We start from the raw sequence: 25,626 nt of genomic DNA on the forward strand, positions 1-25,626 counted from the left end.
TGCCGGGTCCTCCCCGATTACAACCTACAGCATTCCAAATTTGAACAACACACTACAGGCTGTTTTTGCTGGGTCCTCCCCAACTACAGCCTGGATAATTAGTATACAGTATCCATAACTCCTAGCAGTCGGTGTCTTTGCTGGGCCCTCCCCAACTACAGCCTGGATAATTAGTAAACAGTATCCATAACTCCTAGCAGTCGGTGTCTTTGCTGGGCCCTCCCCAATTACCACCTGGAGTTATATATGGATGCCCTGTTTCACTAATTACATGTATCTACAATTCACCTGAAACAGTCATACAGAGTAGCCCCTGAGAATGCCATATTTTATAAGTTTTGTAAATATTCATAATCATGTGTGTTAATAAATGCAATTTTCCTATAACTTGAGACTATGTTGTTTGTATAAATGTGAATAATCAAAATGCTAAGCTAACACTGTATTATACACCAGTGAACACACGACTGGACACTGGCACCACAGAAGAGTGCTGGCTGGATTTACAAGTTTTAACCACAACATCATAGATAACTCTTTTGAGAAAAATAATTTAAAACATGATTTTCTAAAATAATGAAAAATATTTGTTAAATTTCTTTGACACCTAAATATCAAAACACACCATTTAATATTTATTGCGAATGAATTTTTAAACACATCATATCAAACCTATGCATTAGATTGTGCATAGTGCAAGACTGATGAATGCTAGCTTATGTGTATGGCTGAAAAGGACTTGTGTATATATATAGCTGAACACTCTCCATGTAGATGTGAAAGGAACCTAAAATAAACTATTACTGTATAATAATAAACTATTACTGTATAATAATAAACTATTACTGTATAATAATAAACTATTACTGTATAATAATAAACTATTACTGTATAATAATAAACTATTACTGTATAATAATAAACTATTACTGTATAATAATAAGTTATAAAATCTAGCAAACTTTAGTTTTAAACCTTATACATATTTTGGTGAAATATATATCATTAGATGTTTAAACATTCTGCAATTTAATATTGGAGAATTCTGTTATATTCAGAATTGTTTTGATCTTTTAATACAAAATATCTATTGAGTTGTGAAATATTTCAACACAATTAACGCTTCCAAAGTACATCACAGTATTCAATGATAACATTTTTCAATCTAGTGGGAAAAATTGTAGGTATATAGATATATTCTGTAAAATTCTGTATTATTCTATAATGGAGTAATTCATTACAAACAGCTTATAAATGAGGATTCTTTATACGTGTATGCAAGCGTGTTATAACAAAGGGTTTAAAGCAAGGACAGAATCATATTAATTACATATAAACATATGGAAGCAAGATTTTTAACTGAAGTTTTTTTTTTACATTAGTAACTTATAATCTAGCATTGATTTCTTTTTACAAATGGGTTTCAAATGAGGTCCTTTACACAAATGACTTTTAAGTGGAGATTTTAACTTTTTTTTTTAATTTTCTTGATGAACAATCATGAGGTTCCCATTAATATTACAGTATTTGAATTGATGATAAAATCCCCAGAAATAGAAAAAGGGTTGGAAACCTTTTCCAATTAACCTAGATTATATTACTGTATCTCATAACTGTACAAATAGACATTATTATCTCATAGCCATATATCAGATGATAATTAAGTAACAATGGTTTGAAGACTGTTTCTTACAGACATTTTGAAGTAACAGGGAGATGGTTTGAAGGCTGTTTCTTACAGACATTTTGAAGTAACAGGGAGATGGTTGAAGAGGTTAAATTTCCTCATAACCGTACACCTATGTCAGTAAACATTAAGGTACCAGATGATTTATAGAGTGTTCCTACTACAAAGCCATCTATGACCCACCACACTACCTTACCCAATAGGGAACATCTTGCTCCTAGTAAATAATACAAAACAAGGAAACATAAGTCAAACAGCTTGAAATGCTATCGAGGTACAACCAGACATACTCTCAACATTGTCGAGTAATTACTCGATCATCAATCCATTATTTTGAAAAAAGATATTATTTCAACAACCAAGCTCTTCAGTGTAACATATGATAGTCTAAGTTAAATATTAGAATACAGTGACATCACACTCTATTACACAGTTATATTTGATCTCACGCTTCGTCTGTCTCAATTGTTTGTATACAATATGGCAGATATTACACACCTGTGATGTAACAGCTAGGTCACTATCTAGGACAAATGACTTTTTTCGTACAGGTGGGCATACCACGAAATCACACATATCTTGAAAATGATCATTTTTTCAAATTGATTTCCTCACAATACTTTATTTCACAGCTTTATCTAATAAATAATAACCAAAAATCATTCAGGGTACACTTAAAAGATTTGCCTTACCTGCGGATGTACAGATAGCCAGCCTTCTGTGTGAGTGAAGTGTTGGGCGGTATGTAAGGCATGTCTACGGGAGGCTGACCATGGTACAGATGGGCACTCTGCTGTTCAAGGTTGTCAATCAAATCTACTGTCTTCCTGGTCTCTTGTTGCAATTCATGCTGTACCCTGTAGTAATGAAAATGGAAATTTCAGGATTCAAAATATTTTTTTAAGAAATCATAGACCTGAAAATTTGTCACATTGTTCACCTAGATTTCAAAAGAAAAATGCTATTCACGATTTATTCATTTATCTTATTTCTAATTAATTTCTTACTATATTTACTTCAGAAATCTAGTTTTGTTAAAAACATTCTATCATACCCTTGCACACTGGTGGCGATGTTGTTGAGGAAATCTTCAATGTCTGTCTTTCCCACTGCATCCTGCCCCATCCTAAAGAAAGCCCTTTGAGAATGGAGGTAGCCCATGACAGGCTCTAGCAGGCAGAACTTCCTTTTGTACTGTAGGGCATTTAGGCAGGAGAAGTAGTGTAAAGATGTCTGAAATATAAAATGGCCAAAGATAGAAGTCCAGGGTTTACCCTTAGTATACATTGTATAGAGAATTTTACAGGATAGAAAACTTGGTGGTTAATTTTATTATATTTAACAATTACTTAAGCACGTTACCAGGTCAATTAAAGCAGAGAAAGTAATAAGGTAGTTTTATGAGTGGACTGATTTAGTGGGTAAAATGCATTTTAAGAAATATGATCTGCTTTCAACAAGTTATTCTTGGCTCATTATCAGCATTGTCCCTTTAGTGGAACTCAAATTGGTAGGTACTATATTTATCCTCTTAAGCCCACTCCCCTGGTATAAAAGTTTAGTACCATATTTACCCTCAGATAAGCCCAAATCCCCTAGTTTGAAAGTTAAGCACCGTATTTATCCTCAAGTAAGACCATTCCCCTAGAGTAAAGTTTAGTATTGAAGTTTGTAGAGAGCTCATTTGAGAACCACGTTTAGCTTACTGTTTCAAAATGTATAATTGTGCAAAAATTGATGAAGGGAGCTTATTTGCAAGTAGAGGCTTATCTGTAGATGAATACGGCGATATGCCTCAATGCACACTAGGATATACAGTGTATCTGTAGAGACTTAAAATGTAGAATGGACTATTACTGAGTATATACTAATACTGTTAACATTAGCTTTATTTTCCAGTATTGATGTCATAATGATGGAAAGAAATTCAGAAAATTAAAGTATCTATCCTGGCCTTGACTAAACCTGAGCATTGTCCAATGAATGTTTATAATCTTAAACATTGCTTGTGTAAAATGATAATAAATACCAAGCCACGATATGAAAAATCGAAATGAATTGTTCAGTATATATGTTATAAATACTAAAGTAACGAATTGTTATATATATATGTTATAATACTACCTGATGAAATTTCTTCCTCGTCAAATACAATTCTTGGTTGGCCTCATTCTTAGATCTCTCATCCTCTCTCCTCTTGGGTAATTTCATGTATCTACTTTGGGCACTCGTATGTTCTGAATATATAGATTAGCATTTGTCAGCAATATTTCTGTAAAATATTCTACAGAATACAGCACCCTAGAATCTTTTACATAACACCTCAAATCATATCTGCAGTCAATATTGATTTCACAATTCAGAGAACTTTAACTGAATCAAATTCTTTTAATTCTTTACTTTTATATCATATATGCATTCTCATAGGAGCAGTTTTTGTTCTTTGCAAACCTTTTAAAGACTCATAACTTCTCTTTTTTTTATTGCAATTAATTATAAGACAACGAAAACTCTTGTATTCTTTTTTATTACAATTAATTATTATTACAATTAATTATAAGACAATGAAAACTCTAATATTCTTTCTTTATCATGATTGATTATAAGACAACCAACAAATCCTTGGTTATACATTAGGACTAAGGAGTGTAGGAAAACAATGAACATTGCTTACCACTCGATGCAATGTTAAACATCTCATATAGGGTGGTCACCTCTAAAAGGAAATAAAGCAAACATTTTAGTTTGTGTGTAATAATAAGACTACAATGGATATTATAAACATACATATTTTAACATTACAGTCTGTTTGTATTGTGTAATGATAAGACAATGATCGATGGACATAATAAACATACAAATGTACATATTTTAATATTTCAGTCTATGAGTTTGTTTAGTATACCATAAACACACATATTTCAGCACTTTTTGTACCAAGGACATTCCACTAAATTACTATTGTTGAATTTTAGCTTCAGCATATTGTGTTCCATGACATGTAGTGTGGGTGCACCAATTCATCATCTGTTTAATGAAGCTATGCATTAAAATTTGAGGGTACAAAAATTAATACTGTTATATCATTTTTATTAAAATGATAATGAGTAATGATTCAACTAATATGTAAAGAATTTGCAACAATATCAAGAAAGACAATCTCAACAGGCAGAAGGCGGGTTCCTTTAGTATTTATTAGGTAGTTGGTCTACCTGTTTCGCCCACTACGTCGGGCTTCCTCAGGACCAACAATTTGCAACAAGATTTAAAACCTATTCTCATTTTTTTGTTTGTTTTTTCTATAATTTTGCATTATCTTTTAACATCTTCGTAGAATAATATGATTTAACACTATCAAGGTAGACTGAAACTTCGGTCAAATTAGAGTGTCTGTATAGCTATGGTAAAAGGTACGTCTTCACAATGGGCCATATGATACAAAATATCTTAATGCCAGATACAGGTAGGGTCTGATTTCATTCTAGAAACACTACAGACTCTTATTTCTCAAATAACTATACAACTGTATGCAAACATTTCATATGAACCTGAAAATATCTGGAATACAGATTTTCCTATTTCCCATAGATCAGTTACCTTCCAGGTCGGCCTGAAGGAACTTGGTACATGGATACATCATGGTCTCAGACAGCTGGGCTGATAACACCTGCTGGATGGAGCTCACCTAGTATAAATTAAAAGGAAATAATGTAATTGTCAACAAGATAAAAATTTTATACATGTGCCATTTGATTTATACAATATATACATATGTCATTTGATTTATACAATATATACATTTATACTTGTTTGTTTGTTTTGTTTAACGTCCTATTAACAGCCAGGGTCATTTAAGGACGTGCCAGGTTTTGGAGGTGGAGGAATGCCGGAGTACCCAGAGAAAAACAACTGGCCTACGGTCAGTACCTGACAACTGCCCCACGTAGGTTTCGAACACGCAACCCAGAGGTGGAGGGCTAGTGATAAAGTGTCGGGACACCTTAACCACTTGACCATCGCGGCCCCTTGATTTATACAATCAGGTGAAGTGTATTAATCACAACAACTTTAGAGTAGATTCTTTATATTTATTACTAACCATCAACCAGTTTCACCCTCTACGGGCTTCATCAGAACCATCCTGACAAAGCCCTTAGAGGGTGAAACTGGTTGATGGTTACTAATAAATATAAAGAATCTACTCCAAAGTTATGATTGATACTCTTTCACCTGATTTTCCCTACTGCTCAATTACCCTGTATACTTCTGGGTATCCAGAGGAGATGTAGAGGAACCCAATAGCATGAATGGAGTTGGCTCCTTGATCTATACAATATAAACCTACTTTATTTCTTTCAGTATTCAAGAGATGTACCATCATTAATATATTAAAAATTATAACTTAAACATGTCTGGTATTGGGAAAATACTGTAAAGTCTTTAGGTCCAAACTACTATCATATACCTCCTATACACTGCAGCAGCATTTTGATATGCAAAAGCTGCATTTCAACACTAATTTGTCAACATTCAGCCCAGTATAATGAAAACAGAGAATTCTCAACCAGATAGCCATTAGTTGTACTTATTTCCATCAATCTATGTATATAGTTGATACTGGGCTGGAGGCTACTCTGTATCTCCCTAATTGGTTTGGTTTGTTTTTGTTTAACGTCCAATTAACAGCCAGGGTTATTTAAGGACGTGCCAGGTTTTGTAGGTGGAGGAAAGCCGGAGTTCCCAGAGAAAAACCACTGGCCTACGGTCAATACCAGGCAACTGCCTCACGTGGTGGAGAGGTGGAGGGCTAGCGATAAAGTGTCGGGACACCTTAACCACTCAGCCACCGCAGCCCCCATCCCCCTACTAAACATAGGTATCCCAGAATCGTGTAGATGAATAACTGTCATTTAAAACTTACATCATCTAGATAGCTGGCATATTGTTTCAGTGTAGATGTTAAGATACTGTCCTCTGTTTCTAAAGCAAATTTCTGGAAAAAAGAAAAAAACAAGGTATCATTAAACGGTGCTATACTTTGGTTCATTGTCATTGAAAATGAAACGGAAACAAGCATCCAGCAGTGTGTGAAGTTTGAGTTTGATTAGTCCACTTCAACTTGAGTTACTGTCCAGAAATCATATTAGTAGTTATCGTAATAGTAACCTTGACCTTTCACCTTTTTACCGAAAATTTAAAAGAAAATCTTGATGAGGAAGCAGTGTGTGAAGCTTTAGTTTGATTGGTCCATTTGAACCGAGTTTTTTTGGGAAATCAATTTTCTATTATTTGTAGTTTGAACTAGGACACGAAAAAAAATCCCAAGCAAGTATTCTCGATAGGGAAGTCAGGAAACAATGATGCGGATGGACGGCAAGGCGGACGAAAGACATCATCACAATATCCCCTTCTGATCTCCGATCGAGGGTATAATAATGAAATGGCAAGCATAGTTAACAAATAAGATTTAAATTTTTCTGAGAATCAGATCTAGTACCCTAGAACCAGATAGCAGTGTAACTTACCTGTATTTCATAGTCTCTGAGATGCTGGGCCAAAGATTGTGTGGCAGCACACAGCTCATTCTGTGGAAAGTCATACTTTTATATCAAATGGGTGAAAGAACAAAACACAATAACCTTTAAATAATATCAATCTATGCATTACAACATTTTTTTCAAATGTTACAGGTAAATCAGCTGATGTCTGACATCATGATCAGAGTCATGTAATGTCAAGGGAAAAGTGACATCACAATGAAATAACTTGTAAAGAGAGGTGACCATGAAACATCACTTATAATCCATCTAGACACTGTATTGTAACCAAAACAATTCTAGTTCAAATATAGAATCATATTATTTACTTTTCGAATATCTTTCAAAAATCAAATACATTGTAAATCCATGAATTTGTATATTTCCAATGATTATTTTCCTTGACATAGCAGGTATAAATCTAACATCAATATTGAAACATATTGTCGACACTGTTTTAAAACAAATTTTACCTGAGCTTTCATGATTCTCTGACAACAGCCATGAAGCCCTGTACTGTATTTCTTCAGAGCCACAGCATCCTTTTCAAACACAGACAGCAAATGTCTGGTCTGAAACAAAAAATTCAAATCAATTCTTATCAACTGGTGTATACAACAAAGTGTGGTTGTACCATTTCATTTTACCCAGCAGACAGTTTACACTAGTCCTTAAACATGTATAAAATTGACTAGCTCCAGCATCAATACAAAATATCAGTTGTGTAACTAGAAATATTTATGATTTTTGAGGCTGCAGTATAATTTCAGTTGTTACACCAGACTACCATACATAGGATGTCCACAAAGAAACTACCTGAATAACTTCAATTACTATTATCATTAATCCAGTACTTAATACCATGGAACACAAGATGTTAAATATTATATGGAATTCATTTTTTTCCATGAAATTTATTTGATATAGCTAATTCCTTTTCATCATCAATCACTATTCAATTTTCCTTTTATTCAAATTAAATTTAACTACACAGGAATAAACCTTGTTTTTTCCCCACTTACATGAAATGGGCCTTTTTGTCCTATTTAAGGAGAATATTGGTGAATTAGGATGTAAATGTTCAGTAGTAAACTGAATATTTTTTGGAAGTTGATCTAATATCATTTATCAGTCATCAAACAGTAAAAGCCTAGAAACCTAAACATATCAAGGATGGTCTAAAATGAAAATGTGGACAAAATGACCACCTCAGTTTATTACAAGACATAGAACCAACCTACATGTAAAGTATGCTCCATTTACACATTCATAGAAATTCACATTTGATACCGGGTAACAATATCAATATTTGAAAGCCTGATCATAAATATAATTAGGTCAAATGACAGTAATGGACACGTAATTAACATACAGGATTGAAGCCAGGTACCCAATGACAAACATACATACCATATTTTTCCAGGTAAAGGCCCATGTTTGAGGACAAGCCTCCCCACCCACCCCTATTTTTCAAATTTTCTCTGCATAGGCCCATATTTGAGAATAAGCCCATTCTCCACTTTTGTATGTCTGATTCACAATGGGAAGAATAGTAGTAAAATAATAGCATGGCTGTTTACAAGGCACTAAATACACCATTCAAACAAACATTTATCAATACCTTTTATAATACTGTTATTGTCTTTATTTTATTATATATGTCAAAAAGGAAAGAAAATGTCAAAACAAGGTTGAATCAGAACTATCTACGACAGAAATTGTAATAACAATATATCAATCAATATGGTTCTTCTGAGGGAGTTTTATATGAGATTTAACAGATTATTTTGTAGCCCAAAAATTTATATTAACCTCATGTATTCTTGATTAATACCTGCATCACAGCATGACATCCACACTGATAACAAAGCTGGATTGATATGCCCTAGAAAACTTCTTCACTTTAAACACGTAGGGGACTAAGCAAACCAACAACCATCAATCAACGACTCGAGACCATCTATAGTATTGACATTTCATCAATAATTGTCTAAAATCAATCTCCCATCAAAAAGTGTAAAGTTGTCTGACAAGCAAATATAACATCTTGTACCATATCTTATCAGCCCATGATCAGGGATAAGCCTGACCCACTATTTTCCCATTTTCTCTGCATAGGCCCAAATTCGGGAATACGGGAATAAGCCTATTCCCCACTTTTGAATGCCTTATCCACAATGGAAAAAAATGATAGCAAAATAAAATGAAAACTATGTTGTTTTCTGTAAAAACTATTGTTTTTTTCTCATTAAAACAATATTTTCTATGAAAAAACAAGAATTCCACAGAAGTGGATGTGTCACCTGTGCAGAAAATTGTGTGATTACAAAAGATATAAGAGACATCATAGTAACAGTAACCTTGACCTTTTTTCTATAACTATCAGCTATGTAGTCTGGTTAGTGTGGCATTCAATGTATAGAACAGCATGTGTCTGATATTATATCCCCTATAATCATCAACAGGAGTTACAAGACCATCTTGAATTTTGGACTAAGAAAATCAAGATGGCAAAAACTTTGAACTATGACCTGATGACCTTGACCATTATAAAATAAATTCTCATTTAATTTTTATCAAGTTTACTTCATTCTGTCATAACATAATACTTATCCCTTAAAAGATAACAAAATTTGACTTTGAACTGTTAGTTTCATGATCGACCTTGACCCTTGACTCAACTGGTCAATTGATCTCTTCTTTGATTTTGACCGATATAGCTTTATGACGTCATAACAAAATGTGATTTCCAGTAAGAGATATACAAATTATCGGCTAAAATGTCAACTAAGGCTCAATCAAGTGTGATATATAGACCTGGAATATCCAGACTCTGCAACAATTAGCCACTAAGCATCCTTAGAAACATCAGCCTTGTAAGTTTGGTTGATGTACGTAACAGCTGTGATTACTTTAAAACTTATGTTAACCATTCTCACAAATCAACCAAGTCCAACAAGGAGTCATTTAAAAGTAAAATATGGATCTGATTCAACATCTTTTTAATTTCATGCCAAGCATCCCTTTATACATGATCTGTCATGAAAATTTGGCTGATGTACCACTTGTACTTCTCACAGTTTCAACAAAGTCCAACAGGGGTAAATCAAGCATAAAATATGGGTCATATATCCAGCCTCTGCAACATACCTAGGTACATCATTCATAAATGTTTGTAAATCCTTTTTAATTATGAAATTTGTGATGGGAAGTTTCTTTTCAATTTGGCAAACTCAATTGAAAATGTATACCAGGTAGTATTTTTCATAGATCTTTTATAATAAAATGAAAAGTAATTTACGACATAAAATCTCCTATGATTCATTAATTATCTCACGATTGAGTACATTCTCATGACTTATGACACCAATTAAATATACAATGTATATATCCAAGGTCTACAACTTTTACCTGTATACAGTTTTAACTTTCAATAAATGCACAGAGGCACTCAAATGTGATTAGAAATTAGTTACTCCATATAAATCCATGTCACAGACTCTGAGGCAAACTAGTAACAGGGGTGTGTCTGTTAGGAGTCACAGTAACATCACAATTATTGATCAGACAGACAGCAATCGGTAATTAAACTGCTGAACAGTCATTTAGTTGATAGACAAATCCTTTTATGACTGAACAATATCCAAATAAAACTGCCATCAAGACCCCATATATAGTTATACAATACTCTACCATACTTATCCTAAAGTAAGCCCAGGGGACAACACATAACCTCTGACTTACACACTGAGCTGGGCTTGCAACAAGTATTTATTGGTACTGAAGAGAGATAGATATAATAAATGGTATTTGTAAATGTCATTTACTCTAACAAAAAAAAAGCATTAAAATCCAGGCCTTTCTCTACGTCATTTTTCATTAAAATACAGGCCCTCTGCACAATAATTTCTTATTTCCATTTTTTCTTACTTTATAATGTAAACTAAACTTTGTCTCGTACACTCTGGGACACACTAATTATATATAAAGGGCATACAAACTACATATCCAACATTATGTTGTTTGTCAGACTGCTATAAAGTTAAATTTTAGATGTTTTAGAATATGTTTCCTATTCTATCATACTGTCTACAGACCCTCCACAATGTCCTCACTGCAATGCAAAACTTTCTATCACAAAGCTAGACATTCCTGACTCTTCTAACCATCTAATTGCTTTCTTGCCTTTAAGATATTTTGTAATCTAATTGTACCGCGTACTAGTTTCAGACGGCTTATCATACTGTCTGTGATAGATAGATGTGATTCTGGCAGATCAATACATTTCATCATGGTACACGTTTTGTGTATATGCACTACACAGCTTCATCGTCACACGCTGCATGTTAGAATCTACCTTCATTGATCCTACAGTGCAACTTCATTATGTTTACTAGTAAACATTAATTAAATAGTATGTCAGGGGAAATCAGGTTACTTTATAACTGATATGTTCTTATGGAAACTAGCTGAAATCTGTTCTAACCCCCGGGATAACAATAGCTATTGACAGAAATACCTATCCAACATTAGGGATATCTTGAACTTGATTAACTGAACATGATAGGTTACAGACAAGAGGCCTAATGGACCTGAATCATCCACCAGTTGCTAGCTTAACTTCTGTGATCTCCAGACTAAGTATTTCTATGAAGAAAAGTCTTTGTTGGAAGTTTTTAATTTGTATGATACCTGCTATTTGAAGTAGATCAAGGTAAATCATGTGGATCTCAAATTTAATAGTCTTTCATCACAGCATATTACTAACCAAATAACTCTTCACTGAGCCACTTGGTTATTTGGAGAAAGTCATTTTAGGAAGCTTTTATCCCTTTTTCACCCCTTTGACCTCTAATCTTGGTAAAGCCTGAAGATCATTTCCTGGGTTTTGGCTTCACTCTGGAAAGCACACCCAAGCCAATATCATGGTTCAAGGTCTTGCAATTAATCAAATGAAGTTGTGAGGTGTCTTGAATATGGGTCAAGATAATTAAGTTAATCAGAACTGACAGAAGTCATCTGAGTGTTTTAATAAGTTGACATCCTGTGACCTTGAATATGAAGTATGATTGTTCCTTTTCACATTCATTCATCATTATTGGGAATCATCTCAGGAAGCCATTGTTTGATTGTTTTAACAAAGTTGACCATGTGTCTATGAATATGGGTCAAGGTCATTTTATTTTTCAAACATACCCACATTCACCTCAGCAAGCTACTCTTCCAAGATCATGAGTTTACACATCTCTGTCATTGAGAAGTGATTTGATGAAAAAGTTGGTACAAGACATACTCTGAGATGGGATATATTGTTCCATCTCAAGACATATGCCATATGGTCAGACAGGCTGATAAATAATGACAGACCAGTGCTTTTGAAATGAGCAAGGAACCATTATGTGTGATTTGGTTTATTTCAAATTCACAACAACGATAAAAGAAACATTAATTAGAAAAGACAAATTGTCCCCAAATAATGATTGAGAAAGTGAGAACGAACTTATATCATCCTGAGTAAAACTGTCAACAGTTACAGAAATCTATAACATAACAAAATCAGTTAATTAACCAGTAGTCAATACTGTGTTATCAGCTTAATTAGAAGAAGTAATTAGTTACAACTGTGGAGACCAGAATCCTGCAGAGACTAATTTGAGTCATTTGTTAGACCAGAGACATATATACAGAGAGATTGGCAGCTCTCTATTTGCCCTTGTGTTTACATAGTGACCCCTGACCTTCCCACAATCTTTTGCGGTCGCTTGGTTCAGTCTTCACTAGACGCCATATTGGAGAAAACTTGAAAACCAGACACATAATTATCGATAATTTCTATTTGAAATCATCACCAAGATCCAACTATGTGCTTTAATTTTATTAATATCAACGTGCAGAAGTGTCATCAATATGAAATATATCACAATTTGCTGTCCAAGTGTTTGTATTTTGAGTATGAAAGTCAAGCACAACGCAGGAAAGATCGGCGGGAATCTCCAATTTTCGAAAAGTCCCTATGGGGTTTTCAAGAATACGGATAAATGACAACAATGTGCATGATAATCAAGACCACATTTCATAAGTATGATAGTTTTTGGTTAATGTGGTAACTTTTGTAGTGGCTTAGATAAAACAATGTGCTTTTTGTGTGCGTTTAAAATTGACGATGTTTTGGTCTGACGTAATGGCTGCTTAATTACAAAACTTGGACATGTCGAATAGGACCCAATGGATTTTAGAAAATAAAGATAAATGGCAACAATGTGCATGATCACTAAGACTATATCCCATAAGTATGATAGTTTTTGGTTAATGTGGTAACTTTTATAGTGGCCTAAATAAAACGATGTGCTTTTTGTGTGCATTTAAAATTGACGATGTTTTGGTCTGACGTAATGGCGGCTTAATTACAAACTTGGACATGTCGAATAGGACCCAATGGATTTTAGAAAATACGGATAAATGACAACAATATGCATGATCAATAAGACTATATCCCATAAGTTTGATAGTTTTTGGTTAATGTGGTAACCTTTTGTAGTGGCCAAAATAAAACGATGTGCTTTTTGTGTGCGTTTAAAATTGACGATGTTTTGGTCTGACGTAATGGCGGCTATTTACAAACTTGGACATGTCGAATAGGACCCAATGGATTTTAGAAAATACGGATAAATGGCAACAATGTGCATGATCAATAAGACTATATCCCATAAGTTTGATAGTTTTTGGTTAATGTGGTAACTTTTGTAGTGGCCAAAATAAAACGATGTGCTTTTTGTGTGCGTTTAAAATTGACGATGTTTTGATCTGACGTAATGGCGGCTATTTACAAACTTGGACATGTCGAATAGGACGCCAATGGATTGTAGAAAATACGGATAAATGGCAACAATGTGCATGATCACTAAGACTATATCACATAAGTATGATAGTTTTTGGTTAATGTGGTAACTTTTGTAGTGGCCTAAATAAAACGATGCGCTTTTTGTGTGCGTTTAAAATTGACGATGCTTTGGTCTGACGTAATGGCGGCTTAATTACAAACTTGGACATGTCGAATAGGACCCAATGGATTTTCGAAAATACGGATAAATGACAACAATATGCATGATCAATAAGACTATATCCCATAAGTTTGATAGTTTTTGGTTAATGTGGTAACTTTTGTAGTGGCCAAAATAAAACGATGTGCTTTCTGTGTGTATTTAAAATGACGATGTTTTGGTCTGACGTAATGGCGGATTAACCAGAACATGTCGAATAAGTTCCAATACTACGATACACACATGCACATAGCCCGATTTACCTGCGCTCGCGTGTGTTTGATAGGAGACAGGACGCTCTCGATAAGGGATATGCTTGAGTGGTCACGAATAAAGGGAGCCACTATGTGTACGGGGAAATAGCGATGTTATAATCTCTCTGTATATATGTCTCTGGTTAGACAAAGATTAATGGTTTACAGTGTTCGAAAGTAAAAGTGGTCCGATAGCCAGAGGCTATAGAAAACCTGGTCGGTCTATGAAATTTTTTTAAGTGTTGGCTCGATTGGCTATGAAAAGTTTGAGTCCTGACATACATTACATTACTAATATAATTTTAGCAATAGCCATATTCACTAACATCTGATTGAAAATATTAAAACAATGTCGAGAGTGTTATCTATTTTAATTCTGAGAGTTATCGAGATACAGAAATTATATAGTGTAATAACTGTATCAAATCCATAATACTGCATGCTTTGTGTTGATCCTGTGGATTTTTTCTCCTTAGACATATTACACATCAAAATGTATCTCAATACATACAAGATAACCATTGGGTGTCTTCTGGGAAATTAACTGAGGAACAAATGTCTCAGGGATGTATAAAGTGATGGGATAAATATGTTTCTGGGATGTATATGGAGGTATGATAAACATGTCTTTGGGATGTATAAAGATGTGAGGTAAACATTTCATTGGGACATTAATCAAGTCCTGAGTACAACTGACAATATATTTTCAGATTATAATTAGCTCCATTCCCATTTGGAATTATTTCATATTTATGAAGAATTCACAAAACTTGCAGCTTACCCCTGTTACATTGTTAACTTGTACAGATAATACTAATGTTTAATTGTACATTGGACACACAAGTACAAAAATGTACACTAACAGTGCTATTTATACTCTATAGTCAACTTAATAAATTGCTGCCATTTTATACCCTGATGACCTATATATAGCTACAGCATCTGAGAATTTGAATATTGCATTCATTTATGGCCATCTTTGAAGGATTTCATACATCCTGTTCATTTATTGGAGTAAACATGGTTATTTTCTTCCAATTAAATGGCAAATTCCATGTCATGTAAATGAAAAGGAAAACATAAATAGATCAAGTCTGACATTTAGTCATTTAGGTTAAGCAAATGGAAATTATCTACTTGTAAGAGTAGAATAGTGTTTCGATACTGAAGACATTTTTTTAAGCAAACTGTTCTCTTTTTCTTCATGGTGATAAAAAAACAGCAATAAATACACTGGATATGAAGATTGTATTAGGTTATATGAACTTGAAGTACATGTACTTGTCAAGAGATATTTGTGCAAGCGCAGTCACATTCACGTTTTCCAGTTACAGAAGCATCAAATCAGTTCATAATAATGGAGGGGTGAGCTTCAGTTTGACATTCTCATTAGATTACTAGGAAGTATCACGCGGGCCAGGGGTTGTGGGGATGATTCTGGTGAATCTATATACGTGTCCCTATCAACAAAGTAAAGCAATCTGAGGAAAAGAGTAGGAAGCAAAAACTGTAAACAGTGTACATGTCACAAAGAATCACAGCCCACCTGTGCCATGTATCACAGCTGATCAATGTAGACGAAAATTGAACCGAGTCTGTTGAGTCACCTTTATTTCACTGCCATAAATAACTTTTATCGATCATGGTGTTGTTTGTGTTTTTCGTTCCAATTTTTCATGTCAGTATTCCGTTATTAGACAGGCTGATAGATATAATAAACGCTGTTTATTCAACATTGTGAATTCAAACGTTTGAAAAATATCAAATGCAAATCTGACAATGATAATTAAATGCTAGTATTTCGACTAAGCATTAGATTACCGTGAAAAATAGGCTACTGTATTCATCAAACCTGGCAGTTTCAGTACCCTCCCCCCATTCATAAGTCTAAAGATACCTGAGGGCTGTCTTCCAGTGCATCCTCCAGGTGTAATTTTTCGATGCCAGGCATGACCACTTGTCTCCTCTACACGTCAGCTGCTACCGAAGATGCTTTGGCATCAGCAATTTCCGATTATTTTGACAGTCGACTGCGGTCTGCTACAGAAAGTACTTGCCGAATATAACAGGCCCGCAGTTAAAATACTTAGTTTCTTTTTGAAGAAAATGAAGTAAACACATTCATTTAAAACCTAAAAATACACTTGTTCTGAAATAAAAAAAATATCATATTGTCAATTTACTGATAGCGTTTTTTATTTTAATCCTTTTTAAAATCATGATACGGAGTAAATAGCGCATCCACTTCCGTTTACAAAATGCCGGTCGAAGATTTGGAAGAAGAGGGTCTGGCCAAAAACCCTAATTTTGAGCATGCTCAATGGAAATATCTGCTCGGAACGAGCAAATACAAGCACGATAAAGATCTACGACGAAGACTATTAGAGGCCATTGAATCAAATAGTGAGAAACTTAAATATACTCAATTGTTTTCTTCAATTTTTGCTTGTCATCACGCTGGATGCATTGTTACTACAGTAGTCATCAATGACCTGGGTACAGACGTTTCGGTACATAGACGTTTCCACAATCAGAAGTATTGGTATCTAGACGTTTCGGTGATTCGGTATTTTGAAAAGACTCTTCGGTATCCATTTTATTGGGTCTTGAGACTATCCAAATATGTCATTATTAATTTATTTGTCAGCAAAGAACAATATATCTATTGTAAAATATACTGTAGCATTGGTCTGACTTAATAAACCAGTTTAGGGGGGATTTTTGCTATTATGCAGAGCAAAGGTTGCAAGTGTAACAGCAAAGGAGAAAATGTAGCGGCCAGACCGGTGTTCGAACCCGGGACCTCCGAACACTAGCCGGATGCTCTACCAATATTGAGCTACCTGGTCACCGATGATCAACCCAGTCCAGTCCCGGTACACACCTCCCTCCTTTTTTCAAAGTCTTCGTCCTCGAAGACACAGACCCTTTTACCACTACCGTGGGTATTTTAGCTGGGCGCCAATTTTGTAACAGGAGAGAAGAAAATGTAGCGGCCAGACCGGGGGTTTGAACCCAGGACCTTCAAACACTAGCAGGATGCTCTACCAATTGAGCTACCTGGTCACCTATGATCAACCAAGTCCTGCTACACAAGTAGGCAGGGTATTTCCCCTTCCTATAAGGTGGCGTTGCTCACTCCAAGCACAGGCCAAGCAACGATTATTTGGCATAAAAATAAAGACAGCTAAAAAAAAAGTACATGTGTTCAACAGCATGCAATGAAATTACTACCAGGAATGAAATATCTTTCGTATAAAGAATGATTATTAAAGTTTTTCAAAATCTTAAAGGGAGGCTAGCTATAAGTCAACAGCATCACACAGAACTGTGCAAATAAAGCAAGAGAGAAGGACTGGGGAACATTCACTCAGCCTAGATAAGTCAAGAAGTAGGCTGGACAAATTAAAGTCACAGCGTAAACAATAATATAGATTTGTTTTAATATTATAAGGACTATAATCTGAATATAGAGGCAATTATGCCTGCATTCAGAGTATAAGTTAAACAAATTAAGTTATGTGCGCTTATGTTAATGTATATTATTATTTTCACTCTGATGCTGTAGAATTTTTGCTAGACCCTGTGCTAAGGAGACCTAATATGCTTCCTTGGAGCTAAAAAAATCCTGTGTTGTGGTTGTCTTCAGAGGCAAAGACTTCAAAGGAGGGAGTAGTGTAAAAGCGGAGAGTACATGTCACATTACTAGCTCAGGCTAGAGAGAATATCTCCCTTAATTCTAGTAGCAGGATGTTTTCTCAGAGAGCGATGCATCAATCTTTGAAGCCCAGCACGGGCATGGTATTTTTTATTAATCATTTGTATCACAAATTCGGTGCCATTGACCTTTCCAACTGTAAGCTATGGGAGACTAAGATGCTTCCTTGGAGCTAAAAAATTGGGTTGTAGTCTGTCTTCAGGAATGAAGACTTTTTGATGAAAGGAGTGTGTTAAAATTAAATCAGAAAGTATAGTCAACTTTAATTACTAGGTCAGACTAATAGGAATTTCATTTTGGTCTGGAGGTCTTCTAGGATGCATGCCCACTTGTAGAATGAGAGGTTGCTAGTTCAGTGCATGCGTCACGCTGAACATTAGATATTAGATTTTGATTGTCCAATGAATTATGTTTGGAAACAGAATGCCTCCTACATGTATATGAAAACATGGAAATTTCTAATATAATTTGGTGTTCATTAATTTTTTTATGGAGCAGAAAATATAAATCATATAGTGTCAATCAATCAGATTTATGTACTTGTTAGTCCCCAAGTGGTGAAACCAGGGAGACTAGGTTTCCATTCCATCTGTCTTGTATATATCAGGGCATCCAGTTGACCCTTGACTTCTTGCAATTTCAGAAGTCAAATCACAATTTCTGAACAATCTGAAGGGTCAAAACGTATGTCAAATAGACATGTCCCTTCAAACTCAAGAGTCAGATCTCAATTTTGGGAGTCAAAAACATACCCTCAGGGGTCAACTGGATGCCCTGTATATGTACACAACACCTAAGTTTGTCAGCGCTCTGACAGCTTCATTCCTTGAGGGATTTTGATCAAACTTCACACAATGATAAAGGACCATAATATCTCTGACAAGTTCAAGTTTCAGGATTTTGGAGTCAAGGTCACTGGTACTATTATCAGTGGGGCAGATAGAGGATATGTATTGCTTTAGTAATACCCCGTAGCTTTTTTTATCCAAAACACTTCTCAATCACTGTTTCATTCCATTCATATAGTCCATCACAAATCACTCTTGAGATACTGGATTTTTTGTTTATTTTTATCTAGCAAATTACCTGTAAAATTGAAGTACCAAAACAACTCCAGTCAGAAGGTACAAATCCGATACATCTGTCAGAGGACAAGTACCAAAACTTTTTATCCAAGCACTGAAATGAATAGATACCTTGGTGCATTTACCTATATAAAAATCAAACTGTAATGGTGAGTGGTCCCCACAAAATGATATTGAAACATTAACCTTACTATAGTGTATTTCATTGATGGGATCTGTTCCATTGGATGAATTTGTAAAATAGATTAAAAAGTGTGACTTGTGATTCATTTACCAAAGTAATATACATGTATTAGCTTATTATTTCTTGAAACACTGATCGAACTGTGATATGAAAATAAGTCATGCACTTGCCTTTGTAGGTATGGCACCGTTCTATGAGGAAGTGTGTAAGGAACTACAATGGAAGTGTGATGAGACTTTGTTAAAGAAAATGCAAAAGATAAATGAAACAGAACTTAAAGCATTGGATGTGTCAATAGAGGATGCAGAGACAAACCTGGGAGAATCAGAAGTCAGAGAATTTATGTTGAAAAAGGCAGAATATTTATGTAAAATTGGAGATAAGGTAAGTACTCCTTTGTAAAATCAGATGTAAGATGTACCTTTCTAGATCCGACTCCTGTGTAATATCAGATATAAGATGTACCTTTCTAGATCTGAGGATCGCTTGAGTATGTGTTGAATTTGCATGCTAAACTGCTTTCAGTGACTCATACACTTAAAAAATAAAGAGAACTGAATGATGCCATTGAAGTTTTATCAACTTGAATGAGCAGTTATTCATCTATAACAGTTTTAGGTAATGATGGTGTCAGGTTTGTTTAATACAGTTATACTTGAGTAAGGTGTTCAGTACTGATCAGGTTATTTAGTAAATGATTGCATGTCATACATGGAATCCAAGAGCAAGTAGGATTTTCATCAGAGCTGATGTCATAAACATATTCTTACTTTAACCTAAACCATACTAGAAGTTTTAAACACATATTCTCTGTGAAGCACACAATAATCAAGCATTTAATATTAGTTACATAAAGGTTTGAAGTACATGTAAATGGAGTGCATAGAACACCCAGAATAACTAATTAATCATATACATGTATTGGTATTCATCTTTAAAATTTAATAATTACAATGTACATGTAATAATTCTGACTTTTAATCACTAGTTGTTTTCACGTTGACAGGAAGGGTCCTTAGCACAGTTCCGTAAGACTCAAGAAAAGACAGTTACCCTTGGATACAGACTGGACCTGGTATTTCACCTGATCAGGATGGGCCTGTTCTATATGGACCATGATCTCGTTACCAGGAACCTTGAAAAGGCTCAAACGTTAGTACTGAAAATTTCAATAAATAGTGCCTATAATTTCCAGGCTATGTAAAATTGTTGACAGTGCCTTATTCAGTTGTTGTGCTTGCAGTTAAATCTTGGCTACTAAAATATTGAAAGGGAGTGCTACATCAACAAAAAAGTACAGCTTTATATTAAATGATGATAAAGACAATCTTTACTCTTCCAGTTGGATGATGCAAGGCATCAATAGGACTTTGGATATTGTCTTGGGAAGTGGCCAAGATTTTACCTTTATTTTAGCATTCTCTCAAATCTGACAGAATAAGCCACTCTAACTAAGGCTCTTTACATGCAAAGATATATACAACTCACACATTAATGCTACATATGAGTTGAACAGCTGCCTTATATATAATTAACAGGCACTTGTTCTATCCAATATAGCCATTTCATAGGATGATAGAAGTACTATTTGATGGGATCATCTAACAACTTAAGACTTTGTGTATACCTTTGACAAAGTCCAAAAGCATAATTGAACATGAAAAGAAAAAAAAAGTCAATCTCTTCATTAAAAAGTAGATCTTCTAAATGTGGTAATGTTATTGATATATCCTGCAACTTTTATGTTTATTTCCTCCAGTTTGATAGATGAGGGTGGAGACTGGGATCGACGTAACAGACTGAAGGTATACCGAGGTGTGTACTGTATGTCCATACGGGACTTTAAGAAGGCTGCTGGCCTTTTTCTGGACACAGTTGCAACCTTCACTTCGTATGAGCTGATGGACTACCAAACTTTCGTAACCTACACAGTTTTCTGTGGTATGATTGCTCTGGAACGGCCACAACTTAGAGAAAAGGTAAGAATGGATTCAAGACTTGAAGGGGAGGGGCTTCTGATGCAAACAAGTGTTTAAATTGTAAAATATTTAAAGGAATCCTTTGTAATAACAAAGTTTTAATTGTCACAATTCCTTTTTATAGTCAAGTTAACAGACTTGCGAGTTATAACGACTGTAGCAACAATTGATACTATTTAATGATTATAACAAAGTTGAACTGGACAATGCATATGAAATAAAATGTGATGACTGCAAAGAATTTGCAACGTTTGTAAAACAATGAAATGTGCATAACCAGTAGAAACCTTCATTTCAAACCTGCAGTGTTATTTTTTTGTTAAATTGATAGTGTTTACACTGTACTGATAGAAACAAACTGATGTCTTTCAGGTTGTCAAAGGATCTGAAATATTGGAGGTATTACACAGTTTACCAAAAATCCGCACCTACCTGTTTTCTTTGTATGATTGCCAGTATGCAGAATTCTTCAGAACGTTAGGTAAGTGTTCTGTATACAATGGTTAGCATGTTACATTTATAATACGGTTAACTCCCACCTCTGGATTGGGTTGGTCTTGTACGTATGGCCGTTGTATTGAGGGTGTAATTCTTTATCATTAATGCCTAGTACAGATAGTACTTTATTCTCCCACCTTTGACCTGGATTTATCAGAATGATACTTAAAGCACAATACCTTCATTCAGTTTCAAATTTCAATGTTGTGTAGTATGTACGACTTTCCTTAATCGTGTTATCTAGAAAATCAAGTAGACCTATAGTTGTATCAGTGGTAGAATATCTACATTTAATACCAAGACAGTCAACAAAAGTCAAAAATAGTGCATCTTCTGTCAAACCATGTCAATCCTTCTATAACTTATAATTATACATTTACAGCCCAAATGGAGGACACAATGAAGTATGACCGGTTTCTGGCTCCCCATTACCGATACTATACACGCGAGATGAGGATTATTGCCTACACACAGCTCCTGGAATCATACAGGAGTCTGGCCCTTGATTACATGGCTGATGCATTTGGAGTTTCTGTAGAATTTGTTGACCAGTAAGTGAAAGATCTCTCAATTAAATTGTTATAACAAAGTCATTCGTGACTGAAAGTCTGCCTATCTGTAGAAAGACATGGAATATACCACTACTTAACTTCATATTCAATATGCAGTAATGATTTGAGTAAATTTTGCCTTTGATATTTAGTTGCTTAGCTCTTCTTTTAGAGTTGACTCGCTTCATCACTGCTGGATAAGAAAGTCTTTTAAGGTTAAGTGGTGTTTCAGTACTATTGGACTGCCAAATTGTGGAAGGATATCATCTTCTTGATAAATATTTATGAAATTTTGTAAGAACATATATTATAAGGATGTGTTAATTTCATTTTTGACATTTGATCAACATGCTTTCCTCCTTTATCTAGAGAGTTGGCTCGTTTCATTGCTGCTGGCCGTCTACACTGTAAGATTGACAAGGTGAAGGGCATTGTGGTGACAAACAGACCGGACAACAAGAACTGGCAATACCAGGTATGTCAAACCCTGTCAATATCAGGTATGTCAAACCTTGTCAATACCAGGTATGTCAAACCCTGTCAATATCAGGTATGTCAAACCCTGTCAATATCAGGTATGTCAAACCTTGTCAATATCAGGTATGTCAAACCCTGTCAATATCAGGTATGTCAAACCCTGTCAATACCACGTATGTCAAACCCTGTCAATACCAGGTATGTCAAACAATACAAATACCAACCAGTGTTCACTTTACTTAAATCCTTCGCCAATAGTCACTTAGGGCTATTCCAGTAAAACATCTATCCCAAACCTTACCCCAGGTTTTGTGGGGTACCACCTATTGAATTTGTTAAATAAATTACATAGTGGTAATAGGAAGGAAATCCAACCATGGATAGAAGTGATTTATTGTGGAGACCTAGGGTCAGGTAGATATTTTAATGGAATAGCCCTTCTGAAAAACGTTCTTGTGGCATCATTATTTGATGAGATATTTTATCTATGGATAGTTCTCAATGACTTAAATATCCTGCTTGACAAAAAATTTTGTAACATATTAAGATCATTCAATGGTGTGAAATACAAATGCTTAATTTTAACAAAAAATATCAATTTTAAATGAAGGTGTTTTTTTTTAGCCCACCATCATCAGATGGTGGGCTATTCAAATCGCCCTGCGTCCGTGGTCCGTCGTCCGTCCGTCCGTCCCTCCGTCCGTCCGTCCCTCCGTCCGTCCGTCCGTCCGTCCGTCCGTAAACAATTCTTGTTATCGCTATTTCTCAGAAAGTGCTGAAAGGATCTTTCTCAAATTTCATATGTAGGTTCCCCTTGGTGCCTAGTTATGCATATCGCATTTTGAGACCTATCTGAAAACAACATGGCCGACAGGCAGCCATCTTGGATTTTGACAATTGAAGTTTGTTATCGCTATTTCTCAGAAAGTACTGAAGGGATCTTTCTCAAAATTCATATGTAGGTTCCCCTTGGTGCCTAGTTATGCATATCGCATTTTGAGACCAATCGCAAAACAACATGGCCGACAGGCAGCCATCTTGGATTTTGACAATTGAAGTTTGTTATTGCTATTTCTCAGAAAGTACTGAAGGGATCTTTCTCAAATTTCATATGTAGGTTCCCCTTGGTACCAAGTTATGCATATTGCATTTTGAGACCAATCAAAAAAACAACATGGCCGACAGGCAGCCATCTTGGATTTTGACAATTGAAGTTTGTTATTGCTATTTCTCAGAATGCACGGACGAGATCTTTCTCACATTTCATATGTAGGTTTCCCTTGGTGCCTAGTTATGCATATTGCATATTGGGACCAATCAGAAAACAACATGGCCGACAGGCAGCCATCTTGGATTTTGACAATTGAAGTTTGTTATCGCTATTTCTCAGAATGTTCTGAAGGGATCTTTCTCAAATTTCATATGTAGGTTTCCCTTGGTGCCTAGTTATGCATATCGCATTTTGAGACCAATCGCAAAACAACATGGCCGACAGGCAGCCATCTTGGATTTTGACAATTGAAGTTTGTTATTGCTATTTCTCAGAAAGTACTGAAGGGATCTTTCTCAAATTTCATATGTAGGTTCCCCTTGGTACCAAGTTATGCATATTGCATTTTGAGACCAATCAGAAAACAACATGGCCGACAGGCAGCCATCTTGGATTTTGACAATTGAAGTTTGTTATCGCTATTTCTCAGAATGTACTGAAGAGATCTTTCTCAAATTTCATATGTATGTTTCCCTTGGTGCCTAGTTATGCATAAAGCATTTTGAGACCTATTTGAAAACAACATGGCCGACAGGCAGCCATCTTGTATTTTGACAATTGAAGTTTGTTATTGCTATTTTACAGAAGGTACTGAAGGGATCTTTCTCAAATTTCATATGTAGGTTCCCCTTGGTCCCTGGTGTTGCATTTTGGGACCAATCCGAACACAACATGGCCGACAGACAGCCATTATCGCTAAATCTTAAATTTTATATATAGGTTCCCCTTGTTTGAAAAGTACTAGAGGGCTGTTTCTGAATTTACACAGATTAGTAAGACTTAGAGGAAGGGAAAAGTAGAGAAAAGATCAATCTGACATGGAACCTATAAAGATCATTCAATGGTGGGCGCCAAGATCCCTCTGGGATCTCTTGTTTTTTTTTTGCAATACCTGGTCTTCGCCTTTAATCAACAATGCTCTTTCAAAATCTGTCAAATTTTACCTCATAGTGAATTTCTTTTAAGAAATTGGATCACTTAAATTAAGAATTAGTGGTGTTACCCTTACACATTAATATTGGAATAAGCGTTTGCCACATCTCTTTAAAGCTTACATGATCACAAGAATTTGTAAATTTAATTGTATGTAACTTTGCATTTTTCAGGCTACTATAAAACAAGGAGACATCTTATTGAATCGAGTACAGAAGCTGAGTCGTATCATCAACATCTAATGACTAGACGTATCCCAGGAAGTGCTTAACTCATCTCTGTAGGACCATGAACATGTGATTTATATTGACATTATACCATGTGCTGTTAACAGTGATATCATCATAGGTCTCTGTATAGGATACAGAGTTGGCAAAGATGGCCATTATTCATTGTTTGTACAGTGTATCACA

At 35.0% G+C, this 25,626-nt stretch overlaps 2 protein-coding genes across 4 annotated transcripts in view; one reads left to right on the forward strand and one right to left on the reverse strand.

Annotated features, from left to right (window-relative positions):
* LOC117330504 (DCC-interacting protein 13-alpha-like) overlaps positions 1-16,575 on the reverse strand; it is a 58,897-nt gene extending 42,322 nt beyond the window's left edge. For 2 of the 3 annotated variants that reach the window (XM_033888851.1, XM_033888853.1), the window contains exons 1-10: positions 16,416-16,575; positions 7,698-7,796; positions 7,213-7,272; positions 6,609-6,680; positions 5,285-5,372; positions 4,362-4,403; positions 3,812-3,924; positions 2,742-2,920; positions 2,380-2,544; positions 1,884-1,904 (exon numbers count right to left, since the gene is read on the reverse strand). In XM_033888851.1, the coding sequence (XP_033744742.1) occupies positions 1,884-1,904; positions 2,380-2,544; positions 2,742-2,920; positions 3,812-3,924; positions 4,362-4,403; positions 5,285-5,372; positions 6,609-6,680; positions 7,213-7,272; positions 7,698-7,796; positions 16,416-16,469 (893 nt within the window). In that variant the 5' untranslated portion in view covers positions 16,470-16,575. The remainder of the gene's footprint in view (positions 1-1,883; positions 1,905-2,379; positions 2,545-2,741; positions 2,921-3,811; positions 3,925-4,361; positions 4,404-5,284; positions 5,373-6,608; positions 6,681-7,212; positions 7,273-7,697; positions 7,797-16,415) is intronic. The other variant, XM_033888852.1, reaches the window with a different exon arrangement.
* A 177-nt stretch (positions 16,576-16,752) lies between these two features.
* Positions 16,753-25,626, forward strand: LOC117330507 (26S proteasome non-ATPase regulatory subunit 6-like). Its single transcript, XM_033888854.1, has 8 exons — positions 16,753-16,921; positions 19,684-19,889; positions 20,512-20,657; positions 21,265-21,484; positions 21,857-21,965; positions 22,365-22,533; positions 22,903-23,008; positions 25,387-25,626. The coding sequence occupies exons 1-8, from the start codon at positions 16,777-16,779 to the stop codon at positions 25,453-25,455; spliced, it is 1,170 nt and encodes a 389-aa protein (XP_033744745.1). The 5' UTR covers positions 16,753-16,776; the 3' UTR covers positions 25,456-25,626.

This window comes from Pecten maximus, chromosome 7 (assembly GCF_902652985.1).
Source record: "Pecten maximus chromosome 7, xPecMax1.1, whole genome shotgun sequence".
Taxonomy (NCBI): Eukaryota; Metazoa; Mollusca; class Bivalvia; order Pectinida; family Pectinidae; genus Pecten; species Pecten maximus.

Bases quoted from the DNA above. Each gene is read 5' to 3' on its own strand.
- LOC117330507 (XM_033888854.1), top strand. From the start codon at position 16,777: ATGCCGGTCGAAGATTTGGAAGAAGAGGGTCTGGCCAAAAACCCTAAT. The intron at 19,890-20,511 runs GTAAGTACTCCT...TCACGTTGACAG, and splicing joins TATGTAAAATTGGAGATAAG to GAAGGGTCCTTAGCACAGTT. The intron at 21,966-22,364 runs GTAAGTGTTCTG...ATACATTTACAG, and splicing joins AGAATTCTTCAGAACGTTAG to CCCAAATGGAGGACACAATG.